The 13,353-nt window shown below is 39.9% G+C and overlaps 1 protein-coding gene across 1 annotated transcript in view; it reads left to right on the top strand.

The window, feature by feature from the left end:
- sypb (synaptophysin b) overlaps window positions 1-12,211 on the top strand; it is a 32,833-nt gene extending 20,622 nt beyond the window's left edge. The window contains exons 3-7 of the mRNA XM_086069968.1: window positions 4,128-4,252; window positions 5,035-5,233; window positions 5,441-5,632; window positions 7,202-7,520; window positions 9,507-12,211. Of these exons, the coding sequence (XP_085926094.1) occupies window positions 4,128-4,252; window positions 5,035-5,233; window positions 5,441-5,632; window positions 7,202-7,489 (804 nt within the window). The 3' untranslated portion in view covers window positions 7,490-7,520; window positions 9,507-12,211. The remainder of the gene's footprint in view (window positions 1-4,127; window positions 4,253-5,034; window positions 5,234-5,440; window positions 5,633-7,201; window positions 7,521-9,506) is intronic.
- Window positions 12,212-13,353: the final 1,142 nt, after the last annotated feature.

Genomic DNA, 13,353 nt, shown 5'->3' with positions numbered 1-13,353 from the left:
GCAGGGCTTGTTTCCTATCCTGACCAGAAGGTGGCAGCGTGTGAGGACACCCCTGTTGTGCCTGATCACGACTCATGCATATACAAGTAGTAGAGAAGAAAACTGATGTCCAACATTTTTGCAATGCATGTAACATTACTGGATGGTGTTAAGTATGTAAAACATGAGCTGAGGAAAAGCAAAATCCTGAGGCAGGTTGTCCTAATTCCTGCATTGCAAATTCAAATTGTCCTTATGAGGGCAACTTTGTGCAACGGCTTCCTGCGTGTGTGACTCAGCGAGCGTCGCCCACCTACCCGCCCTCTTCCTGTCTGAACCGTGCTGACAAAGCAGCCGTTTGACAGATGCAACAAGACCTCCACTTACCAAATAAAGTTCTAGTGAAGCTCAACCGCGCACACTTTGGGAACAACTTGTGCCTGCCGTTCCATGTCAAAATCATTTACCAGTGGAATCGGGTTACAAAGTCACATTCCTAGAAAATCACAATGACCCATCACTGTTTTTTTTTGTTGTTTTTTAGCTTGTTAAAGAATGTGGTCCTCGGGAGTTAGCTGGCGCCTGCCGTTGGTGACTAGTGTTGTAAGTTTTCTGTCGCCATCTAGTGGTGGGAGTCTGAAGCACACTTGCATTTAAAATGTTTTGCTTGTACCTTCACACGCAAAAAAATCTGCCATGAAACGGCGGCTCAAAAAAAAAAAGAGCCAAGTGTATCTAAAGGCACCATAATGTGAATACGACTCGTGCTGCAATTGGCTGGCGCCGAGTCCACCTCAATAAGGACAAGCGCAATAGAAATAGAAGAATATTTCAACTTGGACTTATAGTGATGTCATCACAGGCCGCGTTGGTCCCAAGCTTGATCTGATCCCTTCCCATGTTTGCCCTCTCAAATGTCACCGGCAGCTTCACATTTCCAACTCTTAACATTGATTGTGTGCCGTTGACTCTGGAATCGGGAGCGCTGGTGTGAGAAAAGCGATAGCAGGCAGATGGTTTGTGTGTGTGTGTGTGAGAAATTTTCGAGGGATCTGCGTGTCTTCTCACCACAGTCGAGCTAACATTCATCCAGCATGCCAGCACGGATAGAAACCAGCCTCTCGCCGTGTAGCGCTTCCAACAGCGTTGCCATGGCACCAAACATCGTCGGCTCTCTCATCCCGGCGGGCGGCTCGCCCTTCTCCAATTTATCACTCCTCCTTCCTTTCACACATCTCCATAAAAGTTCAGCTCTGGGAAGGCTCCCGTTTACATTGTTTGAACTTTCTATTGTGGTGTTGCAGCGACAATCCTGCAGCAGGCCAAAGTGCCGCAATCCAATCCCCTGGTGCGTAGCCTTCCATTACTCTGGCACGCTTGATTTAAAGTATTACCTGCTGCCGCGATAATCTCGTAAACGGCAAATCCCGGCCCTTGCTGCTGAGTGAGGGTTTTCCCTCAACTTTCAAAGTACAGCTGGAACACCAAATGCTCGCGGTGGGTTTTGACCCTCTTGGAATCTTTACTATCTTTTGCAGCGATAATGAAATATTGTAAAGTGTACAGTAATCCCCCTTCCATGGCAGGGTTTGCATTCCAGACCAAACCAGTAAGTGAAATCCGCAATTGACAAATTCCCCATTTCAGTTATCCGAGGCTACAAACTGTTTAGCGATGACCTCTGTGTGATATGTGTAAACAAATCCCCATTTCCACTTTGCCAAAGTTCAAATTCACAAACGATAACAATAATCATGCCCTAAAACTTACATTATAAAACAAACCTGTGGTGGTTCATTTATGTAGCCAAAAAAAGCAGGAATCAAGAGGATTTAACGTTCAATAATCTTCAGCAAAAACTAAACTGATCTTGAAATAGGCCCACTTCCTGTTTTCACCCTTTCAAATTTACAGTGTTAAACATAATGGTCTGCCCCGTCTGGTGGCCAACAGTGAAATTACACCCAAAATAAACAAACCAAAAACGAGTCAGAAAATAAATCTGCAAAGTAGTGGAACCGTGAACCCGGAACTCGCAATTGAGTGGGTGGAAGTTGAGCTACACCCGCTTTTGCCGCAAATCCCTCGGGTAAAATTATTCTGCTCGGGGTAACTCTGACATGGAAGCAGGAGCTCAGAACATTCAGAGAGAGATTCTCCGATACCTTTCAAATAACAGCCAATGAATTGATCAAGGAAATGATCACCACATCTCGATTTACAAGTCGAGTGGTACCTTGAGGTACACTTGTATCTAAAATTGTCTTTCCCCATTGAAATTAATGGAAATATCTATCCATCTCTCTAGCTAGCTAGCTATCTAGCTAGCTAGCAACCCAACATTTATTTTCTGTAACACTTTCTAATATTGTACATAATGAAAATCTGCAGTAATGACATCATTAAAAAATAATATTGTTACAGCTTGAGAATTTAACATGTCTTTGCCACTTTTTTTTTTTCTTTAATGGCCATTGTGCTGCTCCATTGTGTGCTCTACCTTGGAGCAATCTTCTACAGACATACGGGTATACTTTAAACTATTACAGCAGTAAAAACTCTTCAGTGACCTGCAATGATGTTAGTCACTCTTTGCAGAGGACAAAGTATTATTTTATGGTATGTGTGGGCTACATTTGTATTCAAATATTTGTTGCCTAAAGATTTAGAATGTTGCGATACCGATGCTACTTTTTAGCCCGTCTATGGCATTGTGCACATTGTGTTAACATTAAGCTAGTGGACTTAAAGACACAACATCAGTGCTAGTTTCATTAGCCTGTCTATGGGCTTTTAGCATTGTGTGCTAGCATGAAGCTAGCAGACTTTTGTGAAAGACAAAGCTCTGTGGTTGGTTTAAATACACAGCATGTCATTCTTTTTGTATTATGTTCACTTTGCATATTTTGAGTATTAAACCCTTTCATTGGATTTTGGAAGTGGTGTAAAATTCACTGGGATTCACATGAGCCAATAGTGTGCGGCACATTGTTAAGTGTGTGTGTGCGTGTGTGTGTGTTTGTTGTGGCTGGCTTTACAGTGGAGTATTTGGTGACAGATGGTAGAGCACCTCACTCAGATTAATAGCTGGATTTCCCATCCAATCGGCTCTGGCTTGCAGCGTAGCGAGGCCGCGCTGGTAAAAATAGTCGTCCTGGTCTAATCTGTTGTGTGTGTGCGTAACGTGCGAGGCTTCATCTTTGCCTTCATGTCAGTTCGTGATTTGCCGCAACACTACAGTGAAGTAGAATGGATTAGCTGTTCCAAGCAACACCGCAACATAAAAACAAATAGATACGAGCGACCCCACTTAGGAGTTTTTCAGCACATGAGCCATTGTTCGGATGAATTTTTTGCTTTGAGCAATGACCGCTGCTGTATGATGTCCGCACTCGACTCTCTTCACGAGAAACAGAAATTTGTCAAAAAAATAAAATAAAAAAATCTTCAAGTGTTTAATGTCTCTCCCAGTTGAATTTTACAATAATACTAAACACAAAACAAAGACAATTAATTACACAATGTGTATTTAAAAAAAAACCCACATAACTTAAAAGCCAGCTAGCTCAATGCTAACTCACAATGCTAAACGCCATAGGCAGGCTCAAAACTAGCATTGATGTTGTCATGCTATTATAACCCTTCTTCACGCAACAGAAATATTTGAGCAAAAAGAGACCAGTCTGACAATAAGCGTTTTCCACTGGACCAAAAAAATAAAAAAAATAATCAAAACTAACAACAAATAGGTGAATTCAACTTTGTTGAACTTTGTTCCATTTGCCAAGAAAGCTACTCTAACATTAAAGATTCGGTTTCTTGTTTCTGGATATTTGGTTTTGTTTACATTCAGACCTTACGTGTGTTCGTTTTGTAAATGTTTCTGTGACTCTGAAGTCGAAGTTAGGTTAAGGCAAACATCTTGCAACATCAATTTGCACCATAGCCAGACTGGCCAGCAAACACAGGTAAAATAGCAATCAGGAGAATTTGCACTGTAACCATGACAACCTCCGCGTAAATCGTTGCTCACACTGTATTTATTTGCATTTATTCACAGCTTTTCCGCCGGCCTGTTTTATGGCACCTTTTGTTGACACGCATGCATGAGTGGCTGTCAAATGTTCACCCTGTCTCTCCCCTCGCAGATCTTTGCCATCTTCGCCTTTTCGACATGCGGCAGCTACTCGGGCATGTTCAAGATGAGCGTGGAGTGTAAAAACCGCTCGGAGAGTGACCTTGGCATCGAAGTCAAATTTGAATATCCATTCAGGTATGCCCTTGCGGTTCATGTCGTTCATGTTCCAAGTAGCTCATCCACAAGAGTTAAATGCATATCAGGGTTCATTATGAGGTTATCAAAAACAGAATGAGGAAGCATGGCCAGCGGTTGCCCTTTTTAACAGAAGCAGTGATTCTCAACATGTGTGTGTACCACTAGTGGCTCCAAGTTTGAAAACATGGAGTGAGTATTTCAAATACTTGTGAAATCCTCCACAACAAATACATTCACACAAGTAAAGTAAATCTTTATGAGGCTTAAAGTGAGCAAGTGACGCCATTTGAAATAATTTTGTCATTTTGAAACATCGACTGCTCGAAATTTCAGCCCGTTTGAGCTAATTGGTTTATATTTTTTCCCTGAGATTTATCAGCCAATCAGTGAAGGGCTTCTCTGAGTAGTAAACAAAAGCAAATGATCAAGGCGTTATGGTGAAAAGTAATGAACGTGTACTGTTGTACTCTAAATTTAAACTTTTTACTTTTTACTTTTTTTTTTTTTTTACCAGATTTTCTAGTTCACATGAAAATGTTCCCCAAAAAGGCAAAAAAAATAACTATTCAGACCCAAGAAACTTGTTTCAAAATTCTTGCTACGCAGATTGAAGTAGCCATTTCATTTTTGCAAAATCTTGTCACTCAATGTTTTCAATTGTAAATCCCAGGCTAATAGTAACTTAGGTGAGGATCATATTTACTAAACAAACAATATATAGCGGACATTTCTTGATCATTTCAAAGCTTGTCCAACTTGCTGTTCTTGGCTTTTGTCAGGCTCCATCAGGTTTACTTTGATGCCCCCACCTGTAAGGGAGGGAACCCCGAGCGGCTATTCCTGGTCGGCGACTACTCTTCCTCAGCTGAGTTCTTCGTCACTATCGGCGTCTTCTCCTTCCTCTACTCCATGGCGGCGCTCTCAATCTACTGTTTCATCCTGGAGAAGTACCGTGAAAACAACAAAGGCCCCCAGATTGTAAGTCGGACATCTTAGCGAGTGGGGGGCTGTTTTTTGGGGGGGGGGGGTGCTAAATCAAGAATCGACAATGTAGCAAATAAAAATACAGTTGTAGTTCATAATTTGGCACAGACAATTATGAAAAGGATATTGTTGACCTAACGTGTGCTTGAAAAACGAATGGACCATATGAAAGACTCAACCGTGCTGCTTGTTGACCGCCAGGACTTTGTCGTGACGGCGGTGTTCGCCTTCATGTGGCTGGTGTCGTCTTGCGCGTGGGCCAAAGGTCTGTCGGATGTGAAGACGGCCACCGATCCCGAGAGGGTCGTCACCCTCATCACGGCCTGCGACGAGCGAGAGAATCGCTGCCGCGAGGTCCACGACCCCAAAGTCTCTGGACTAAACACCTCCGTGGTAAGCCGCCAGCACGTTTCGACACTCGACTTAACTCACATTCTCAGGCTTAAAGACTTCACTTGAGACATGATGACGTGCTAGACTGGTTTTAAGCTCAAGTATAAAATTAATTTTAGCAGAGAGGGTATGTCGAAATTGAAGCAAATTAAGAGGATCTTTGGCTCTCCTCCATGTACAGATAGATATATTAACGTGTTATCAAAAATAATACTTAAGGGTTAATACATAATGAAAGCCATCCTGGAACAGTAGTTTCATAAGACAACACCTTTCTGCATCGTTTGCACAATTGTCATTGTATAAGTATTAGGGGTGGGAATCTTTGAATGTCTTACGATTCGATTCCGATGTTTGGGCCTGCGATTTGATTCAGAATCGATTTTCGATTAAGAACGATTTTTTTTTATTCTAAATGATTTGATTGACAATAATTTTTGCTTCGATCTATAGATGTGCAGGGAATTGTAATGATCTACTCCAGTCTGACTCGCTAATGCTAATTAGCGCGCTACTCGCGGCACTTTTATCACTCAAAAGAACGACTCCATGCTAAAAAAAAAAATTGGTGACTTTTTCCTTCCACTCTCTAATGTGGCTACAACTTAACAGTGTATTAGACCGTGTGGAACCACACTGCCCCTCAGTGGCCAAACCGTGTACAACATGAACAGCGCTCCAAATAAAGGCACACACAGACAAAGGCAAGACAGTATAAAATAATTTAAATAAAATCGGTTTTGGGACATTTAAAATCGATTCTGAATCGTACTAAATGAGAATCGCGATTCTTATGAGAATTGATTTTTTGGCACATTCCTAATAAGTATTACCACAGCACTGCACACCTTACATTGCTGAGTGACTCTCTGTACTTGTGTTTTTGTCCTAAATATATATTTATGTAGAAATATTAATGCATATTATGTGATAATGGCTTGTTTGAGGATTCTGATTACGATTATAAAAATAATTTAAAGAAAGTGTTACATTCTTCTTTTACATCAGGTTTCCCTGTAATTTCATATATGGCCTTTGACCTTGAAATTACCTTGAACAACAAAAGTGGGGAAAAAATGGTAAACCAATAGAAATTGTTTGAATGAATTTTTCCCGTCTATAGCCGTCAATGGCAGTGAATGACTTAATATACATTTGTGGAATATGAGTTATGCAGCACAATCCAGCCGATCTTATCCATCTCAGGGGGCGGCCATTTTGCCACTTGCTGTCAACTGAAGATGACATCACAGTTGCTCATGGCTCAGGCAACAACCAATCACAGCTAACCTGTTTTCTGAAGCTGAGCTGTGATTGGTTGTTACCTGAGACCTGAGCAACTGTGATGTCATTTTCACTCGACAGCAAGTGGCAAAATGGCCGCCTTCTGAGATGGATTAATTCAGCTGTTCAAGTGTTAGAGGTTGGAGAGATATTGCACAGTGTAAACGTTCAAATTTGAGCAGGATTACAAAATGATTTCCAGCTATACATGCAAGTATTTGTACTTATATTTAATTTTATATTGAAGTACTTGATTGACATCGTACTGTGTCTGTTCCTGTGCAGGCTTTCGGCTTCATCAACTTAATCCTGTGGATAGGCAACCTGTGGTTCGTCTTCAAGGAAACCGGCTGGATGACGGCCTTCTCCGGAACGTACATGCCGTCGCAGGAAAAGCAGCCCGCCCCCGATTCCTTCGCCCAGGGCGGCGGTGGCTACGGTCAGCAGGACCCGTACGCCGGCTCCCAGGGAGGCTACCAGCCCGAGTACGGCCAGCAGGGGGGCTACAACGAGGAAGGGGGCTACAGCCAGGGCTACGAACAGCAGCCCACCTCTTACTCCAATCAAATGTGAGCCTGTGCGCTGACGCCACAGCTGCAGGATGGTGAGTGTTTTGACCAAAAGTGCAAGGGGGGCAATTTTTCACATGTTGTACAAAATGGAAGATCACTCTTGAAAACCTTTTGTTTCTGTCGGGTGAAAAAAAATCCAATACTAATCATCTAAGAATTTAAATGCTATTATGACCTTTGAGTAATCGCTTCCAGGACAATGGCGAAATAAATCCGTCCATCCATTTTCTTTTTGCTTATCCTGATTAGGGCCGCGAGAGTGCTGGGGCCTATCCAAGCTGTCTTTGGGCAAGAGGCGGGGTAAACCCGAGACTAGTCGCCAGCCAATCGCAGGGCGCACAAGACAATACAAGCACTCACATTCGCATTTTGTGACAATTTTGAGTTGTCAATTAACAACATCCTATGCAAAGCAACCATCGATGACTGTAAATTGTCTATAAATGAGAATTGTTGTTTGTAAGGATTTGCCACTTGGTTTGAGTTTAGATACCTCCTTCCGGTTCAAGCTGCTGATGTCACGTGACCTTGCGGTCTAAAAATAGCATTTGAGTGGTACCCCATTCAATTCAATTCAAAATGTTTATTTCATTCTTTAAAAAAAAAAATGAAAGGGGACAGAAAGAAGTAAAACTTATATCTGCCCCTAATCAACACAAAAAAAATGATCAACACAAAATAAATGACAGCAAGCAGTCAAGACGCTTTTAATGTAACAATTACCGTAAACAAAATAATTCAACAGCATGGCCTTACATATTTTTCCAGTAATTGTGCTTTTATACGTTTTGTAAACATACAAATAGACTGAGATGATTTTGTTTTATAATCCAGATTGTTCCACAAACTGACACCTTGAGTTGAAATACATCGTTCTTTTTGTTTTGTTCTGTATTTAGGTTTGGAAAAAAATATCTGTTCCTCTTAATTTGTACTCGCGTTCCCTTTTTATGAATTTGATTTGCATGTTAATTAGTAAAATTTTATGACGGGCTTTATACATTATTTTAAGGCGGTTAAACTCCATCAATTCATTACATTTTAACTCGTTCACTGCCATTGACAGCTATAGACATCAAAAAATAATTTGAACTATTTCTATTAGTTTAGTTTTTTCCATTTTTGTTAACAAGAGTATGAAAACCTAGATTTTTTTTTGTACATTTAAAACAGATATAAAATGTGTGATTAATTGTGAGTTAATTAGTGAAGTCATGCAAATAATTACGATTACAAATTGTAATCGCCTGACGCTCCTAATTTTTAATAATCTTTTCTTTAAAAAAAAAATAATGATTATTAAAAATTAGGAGCGTCAGGCAAGTACTATTTTTAATCGCATGACTTCACTAGTTAACTCACGATTAATCACAAACTTTATATCTGTTCTAATACAATATAAAAAAACACAAAAGTGGGAAAAAATGTTAAACTAAGAAATAGTTCAAATATTTTTTTTTTTACGTCTATAGCCGTCAATGGCAGTGAATGAGTTAATGAACTAATAAATAGCTTAATTGGCTGTTCCCTCTGATTTGTCGGCCGAGCTCTTGGGGGAAAAACAGAGAAAGAAATATGTAGAAATTAATTGCAAAATATTTATTAAACATTAATTATGCCACATTGGCCCTTGAACATGCTGGCCTTCCGGGCATCTGCCCGCTGTGCCAGACGACCAGTCCAGCTGATGGGGACAAACCCTCGTTTTTTGTCCACATGTGCCCTGGGATTGGTTGGCGACCAGTCCGGGGTGTACCACACCTTTGGACCAATTTCAGCTGTACTGGTCTCCTGCTCACCTACAACCCTAATGAGAATAAGTACTACACAAAATGGACGGACGGATGAATTTCAAAGTGGCCCTTGCATCCTTGCATTTTTCTGCAGCGGCCTTCAAATCTTGAAGCTTTGTTCTCATGAATGACATGACTTTGTTGAAATCGTTGTAAGTGAGGCTGTCATAAATGATTGAAGAGCAGGTTAATGAATGCTCTCCTTTCCTGTCGTCCTCTTTGCAGGGTGACCTTGTGATTCCGGCGCTCAACCGCCGCCTGCGTTTCTGCACTCGTCTGTTTGTCTGTCTGTGTACATGTGAGTTGGGCAAATGGCGGGTGGGGTGGGGGTTGGGGGGCGGAGGGAGGGGGAGGCCAAAAGTGGGTCGTGAACACCTTAAGGGAGCAGGAGGGGGTCAGGGAGGGGGGAGGGGTCGGAGTCTTTGCTGTAACATGATGTTTCTTCTCGTGACGTATTTAACTGTAGAAGACAACAGAGGATTGTCCGTTTGGTTGTACGAGAAAAACTTGAATACAAATACCAAAACATTCATTGACATTCAACATTTAAGAGGAAATCTTGTCATGGAAAAAGACTTACATTTATGGGTGGGAGGGAAACATTGTAGTTATATTTAACTTGAGAGAATGTATTGTCTGTGCTGTGTAAATATCGACATGCTAATATATATGATTCTATGTACCCCGTTGAATAATTGTGCACTCCATGTTAGTTGTTATACAACAAATGTAGAGCACAGAGTTATTCAATCGGATTTACTTGGTTCTGTCTTGGAGCGTATAGTTTGGCCTTTGCCCTTCAACTCCTCTCCCATCACACCGACGGAAGTTTTTTTTTTTTTTATTCGTGACATCAACACTTTTCATTTTATCTTCTCACTGTCTTATTTTTTTTATTAACTTTTTTTGCTTTTGGATGAGGAGCAGGGTGAAGGCCGATAAATACATATAAGCAAAATTAGTCACGCCAGCTTGGTGGTGCGCAAAAAGCTGGTGGGTAGGTAGAAGGCGGAATTTGAAGGAATGTGCGGCACTGCATCTATACCAGGGGTGGCCAAGTTCGGTCCTCGAGAGCCACTATCCAGCCTGTTTTCCATGTTTCTCTCCACTAACACACCTGATTCATGAGCTTGCTGATGAGCTGATCATTAGATTCAGCTGCGCTGAAGGAGGGAGACATGGAAAACAGGCTGGATAGGTGCTCTCGAGGACCCAACTTGAACACCCCTGATCTATACATTTCTCCTAACAAATGTCAAATTTTCACCAGGATGAACACGGCTGTAAAATGTTGTGAGTTGATGAATCTAAGGAAGTACGGGCGCGTATTGCTGCCGCACAAGAAAAAAAAAAGAAAGAGCTTAATGTCACATAATAATGTGATCAATTTAACATGATAGAGTTGATCATTTTGACGTGATAAATTTCATGATGTAGTGTGACAAATTTCAGTTTAAGTAAGTTATATATACGTGATCATTTTCATGTGCGCATTCGGCGAGACAAAACAAAGCTATTTCTTCCGTTTCAGGTCACTGGCGAGCCCTATGTGAGCAGTGGGTCTTTCTAAATCAAAGTTATTAGCTACGTAACTCAATAATACTGTAAAAAAAAAGAAAAGAAAAGCTTTCCAAAGAAGATACACATAACACGAGAACTTAGAAATTTATCACGTCGTAGCATGAAATTTCTCATGTTAAAACGTGATTTTTTTTTTTTTATCGATGTGTGGCAACAATACATTACACTTCAGTCGGAAATCCTTAAAAAAAAACGATTTGTTTGGCCTGAGGATAATCGAGCCGTTTGAAGAGAGGGCCTTCGCACCGTGTGCACCCAAATGAATAGCAACTAATTAGGCGTAGAAGGTGACATTTAGCAATATCCAATAGTGCTTTCAAGTTGATTGTTTCCCACTTGATTTATTTGATCTTTCCCCATCAAGAGGACGCGCAAATATTTCCAACCCAACACGTCTAGATGACATTAGTGACGTATTCGATTGCATCTTCTAGTTCCTGTGCTCTTCTTCCACAAACTGCTGTTTGCTGTGCTTTGAACATTATTAATCAGGGCGGCGAGTGTCCCGTTTTAGAAGTGCGCGTGTTTATTTGTGGGTATCTGCCAGGTTTTGTCAGTGAATTTTGTCCTGTTTGTGCAGTTCAGAAAGTTGTAAGACACAGCCCTCGAGTTTTTTTTCCCCTTACATGAACTTCAACTGTGGGTAAATGAAAATAAGGTATAGTACACGTTTAAGAGCTCGCCCTGGAAACCGTTTTCAAGTCGTCGGGACAAAAAGATATTTGTTCTGCATCTGAAATCCTTCTTCCTCGCTTCTCCTTTGAATGACAAGTGAAATTAGTGCATGCATCGTCTTCCTCTTATTCTAAAGTGTCCCTAAACGTATTTGGGCAGACTCAGCAGTTGACATGACAGCATGTTAGATCCATCGACAGTTTTACACAAAGCACAATTTAGGCAATAACAAGAATTCAACAGCCCTGCCGGTTGTGTTTGAAATGGTCGCAGCTGTGTCATCATTTGTAGTTTTGCTTCCACAGACCACATCTTGAATGAACCCTTGTCCATCTCCAGTGTTTCGGTCCAACGCTCAGCCTTGGATTGGCTCTCTTCTTTAATTTCCACCTCCTCTCTTGTCCCCTCAACACAGTTTTCTTCTCTCTGTAGCTCTTATAAATATGCTCAAATGAAATATACTCTGTTGTTAGTGGTGAATGATGTCTTGTGATGCTCTCTACACCTTTGGATAGTGCTGTGTTTATTGTGTATGATGTATACATATTAGTATTTATGATAATGATAAGTCAAGAGAAGAAAAATATCCAAGGCTCTCCAGAATTCTGCTGTATTCTTACTGTATATTGGCTCCATGTGAAACAAAAATGAAATAAACTTGAAATTATTCTGTTGACGGTTAAAATGTGTACTTCTGTTCAAAGTGATCTCTTCTTGTAGTAATTGAAAGTTTGTTTGAATGTTTAATAAATGATGGGTTTTTTTGGTCCAAAATTAAAAGTAACATTTCAAAATTTATACTATTCAAATTGAGGGAAAACACACTACATTTAGAGTTCCAATGTAAATACTATTTCCTTAAAATGACCCGGTTGTCGTCAGTTGTTTGCTACAGAACACTTGAAAAACTTTTTTCCACCTTTTATTCTTTCTTGTTTTTTATTTTACTTATTTATTTATTTATTTTGTAGGGGACCTATTTATTTTTTTTAAATGGAAATATGGGCCAAGTCAGTAGATGAGTAAAATAAAAATAAAATATAAATTGTTCAAATGTAAAATTGTTCATAAAAAAAACTGTTACATTTCATTTATAAATTAATTGTATCATGAATTATCTGCTAATCATTTAATTAAAGAAATCAAACGTTAAATGTACATTAAAAATATTTACATAAGCTACTATGTTTATGTTCATAGCTTTACAATGAATCAATAAGCCAATTATGTAAATGAAATAGGAATGGATACATTTGAATTAACCAAATATAGGGGGAAATAATGAATTCAACAAGTATGAAACAGTCGTGCGCCGTGATAATATAACTGCTTTTACAGAACAGAGCGTGTTATGTGTGCTATCACTGCTATGAATCATAACTTCCATAGAAGCACATCATTAAAATACAGCACGCTGCCTTCAGAACTGTAGGAGAATGTATCTTCATATTATATATTGTATTCTTATTGATTGGATGGATATATATATAAACAAAGACAACTTACTGCATTCGAAAACAAATTAATGTTTCTTTTGTTATGCCTAATTAAGCTTCATAATTCACTACAGGAATTCGGCGAAATGTTGAGTATAATGACGTCTCTGAGGATCCTGAAGGCAACTCGCTACAGTTGTAACTTGTAACATACTGTACTGTTGCGTTCTAAAAGTCGGATATTTTCACAGTATTCACTTTGACATTTACAAAATAGTATAGAACAAAGACAAACCCTTATAATTACGAAATCTAAACTTGAAAGGAAAGTGTGCTGTCGTAGTGGAAGATATAATTTTACCTTTGCTTCTTGAAAACTG

Source organism: Leptonotus elevatus, chromosome 2 (assembly GCF_054856555.1).
Source record: "Leptonotus elevatus isolate MCC_2025b chromosome 2, RoL_Lele_1.0, whole genome shotgun sequence".
Classification (NCBI taxonomy): Eukaryota; Metazoa; Chordata; class Actinopteri; order Syngnathiformes; family Syngnathidae; genus Leptonotus; species Leptonotus elevatus.
Note: the sequence above shows the minus strand (reverse complement) of the source record. Positions and strands in the feature narration are given on the sequence as shown.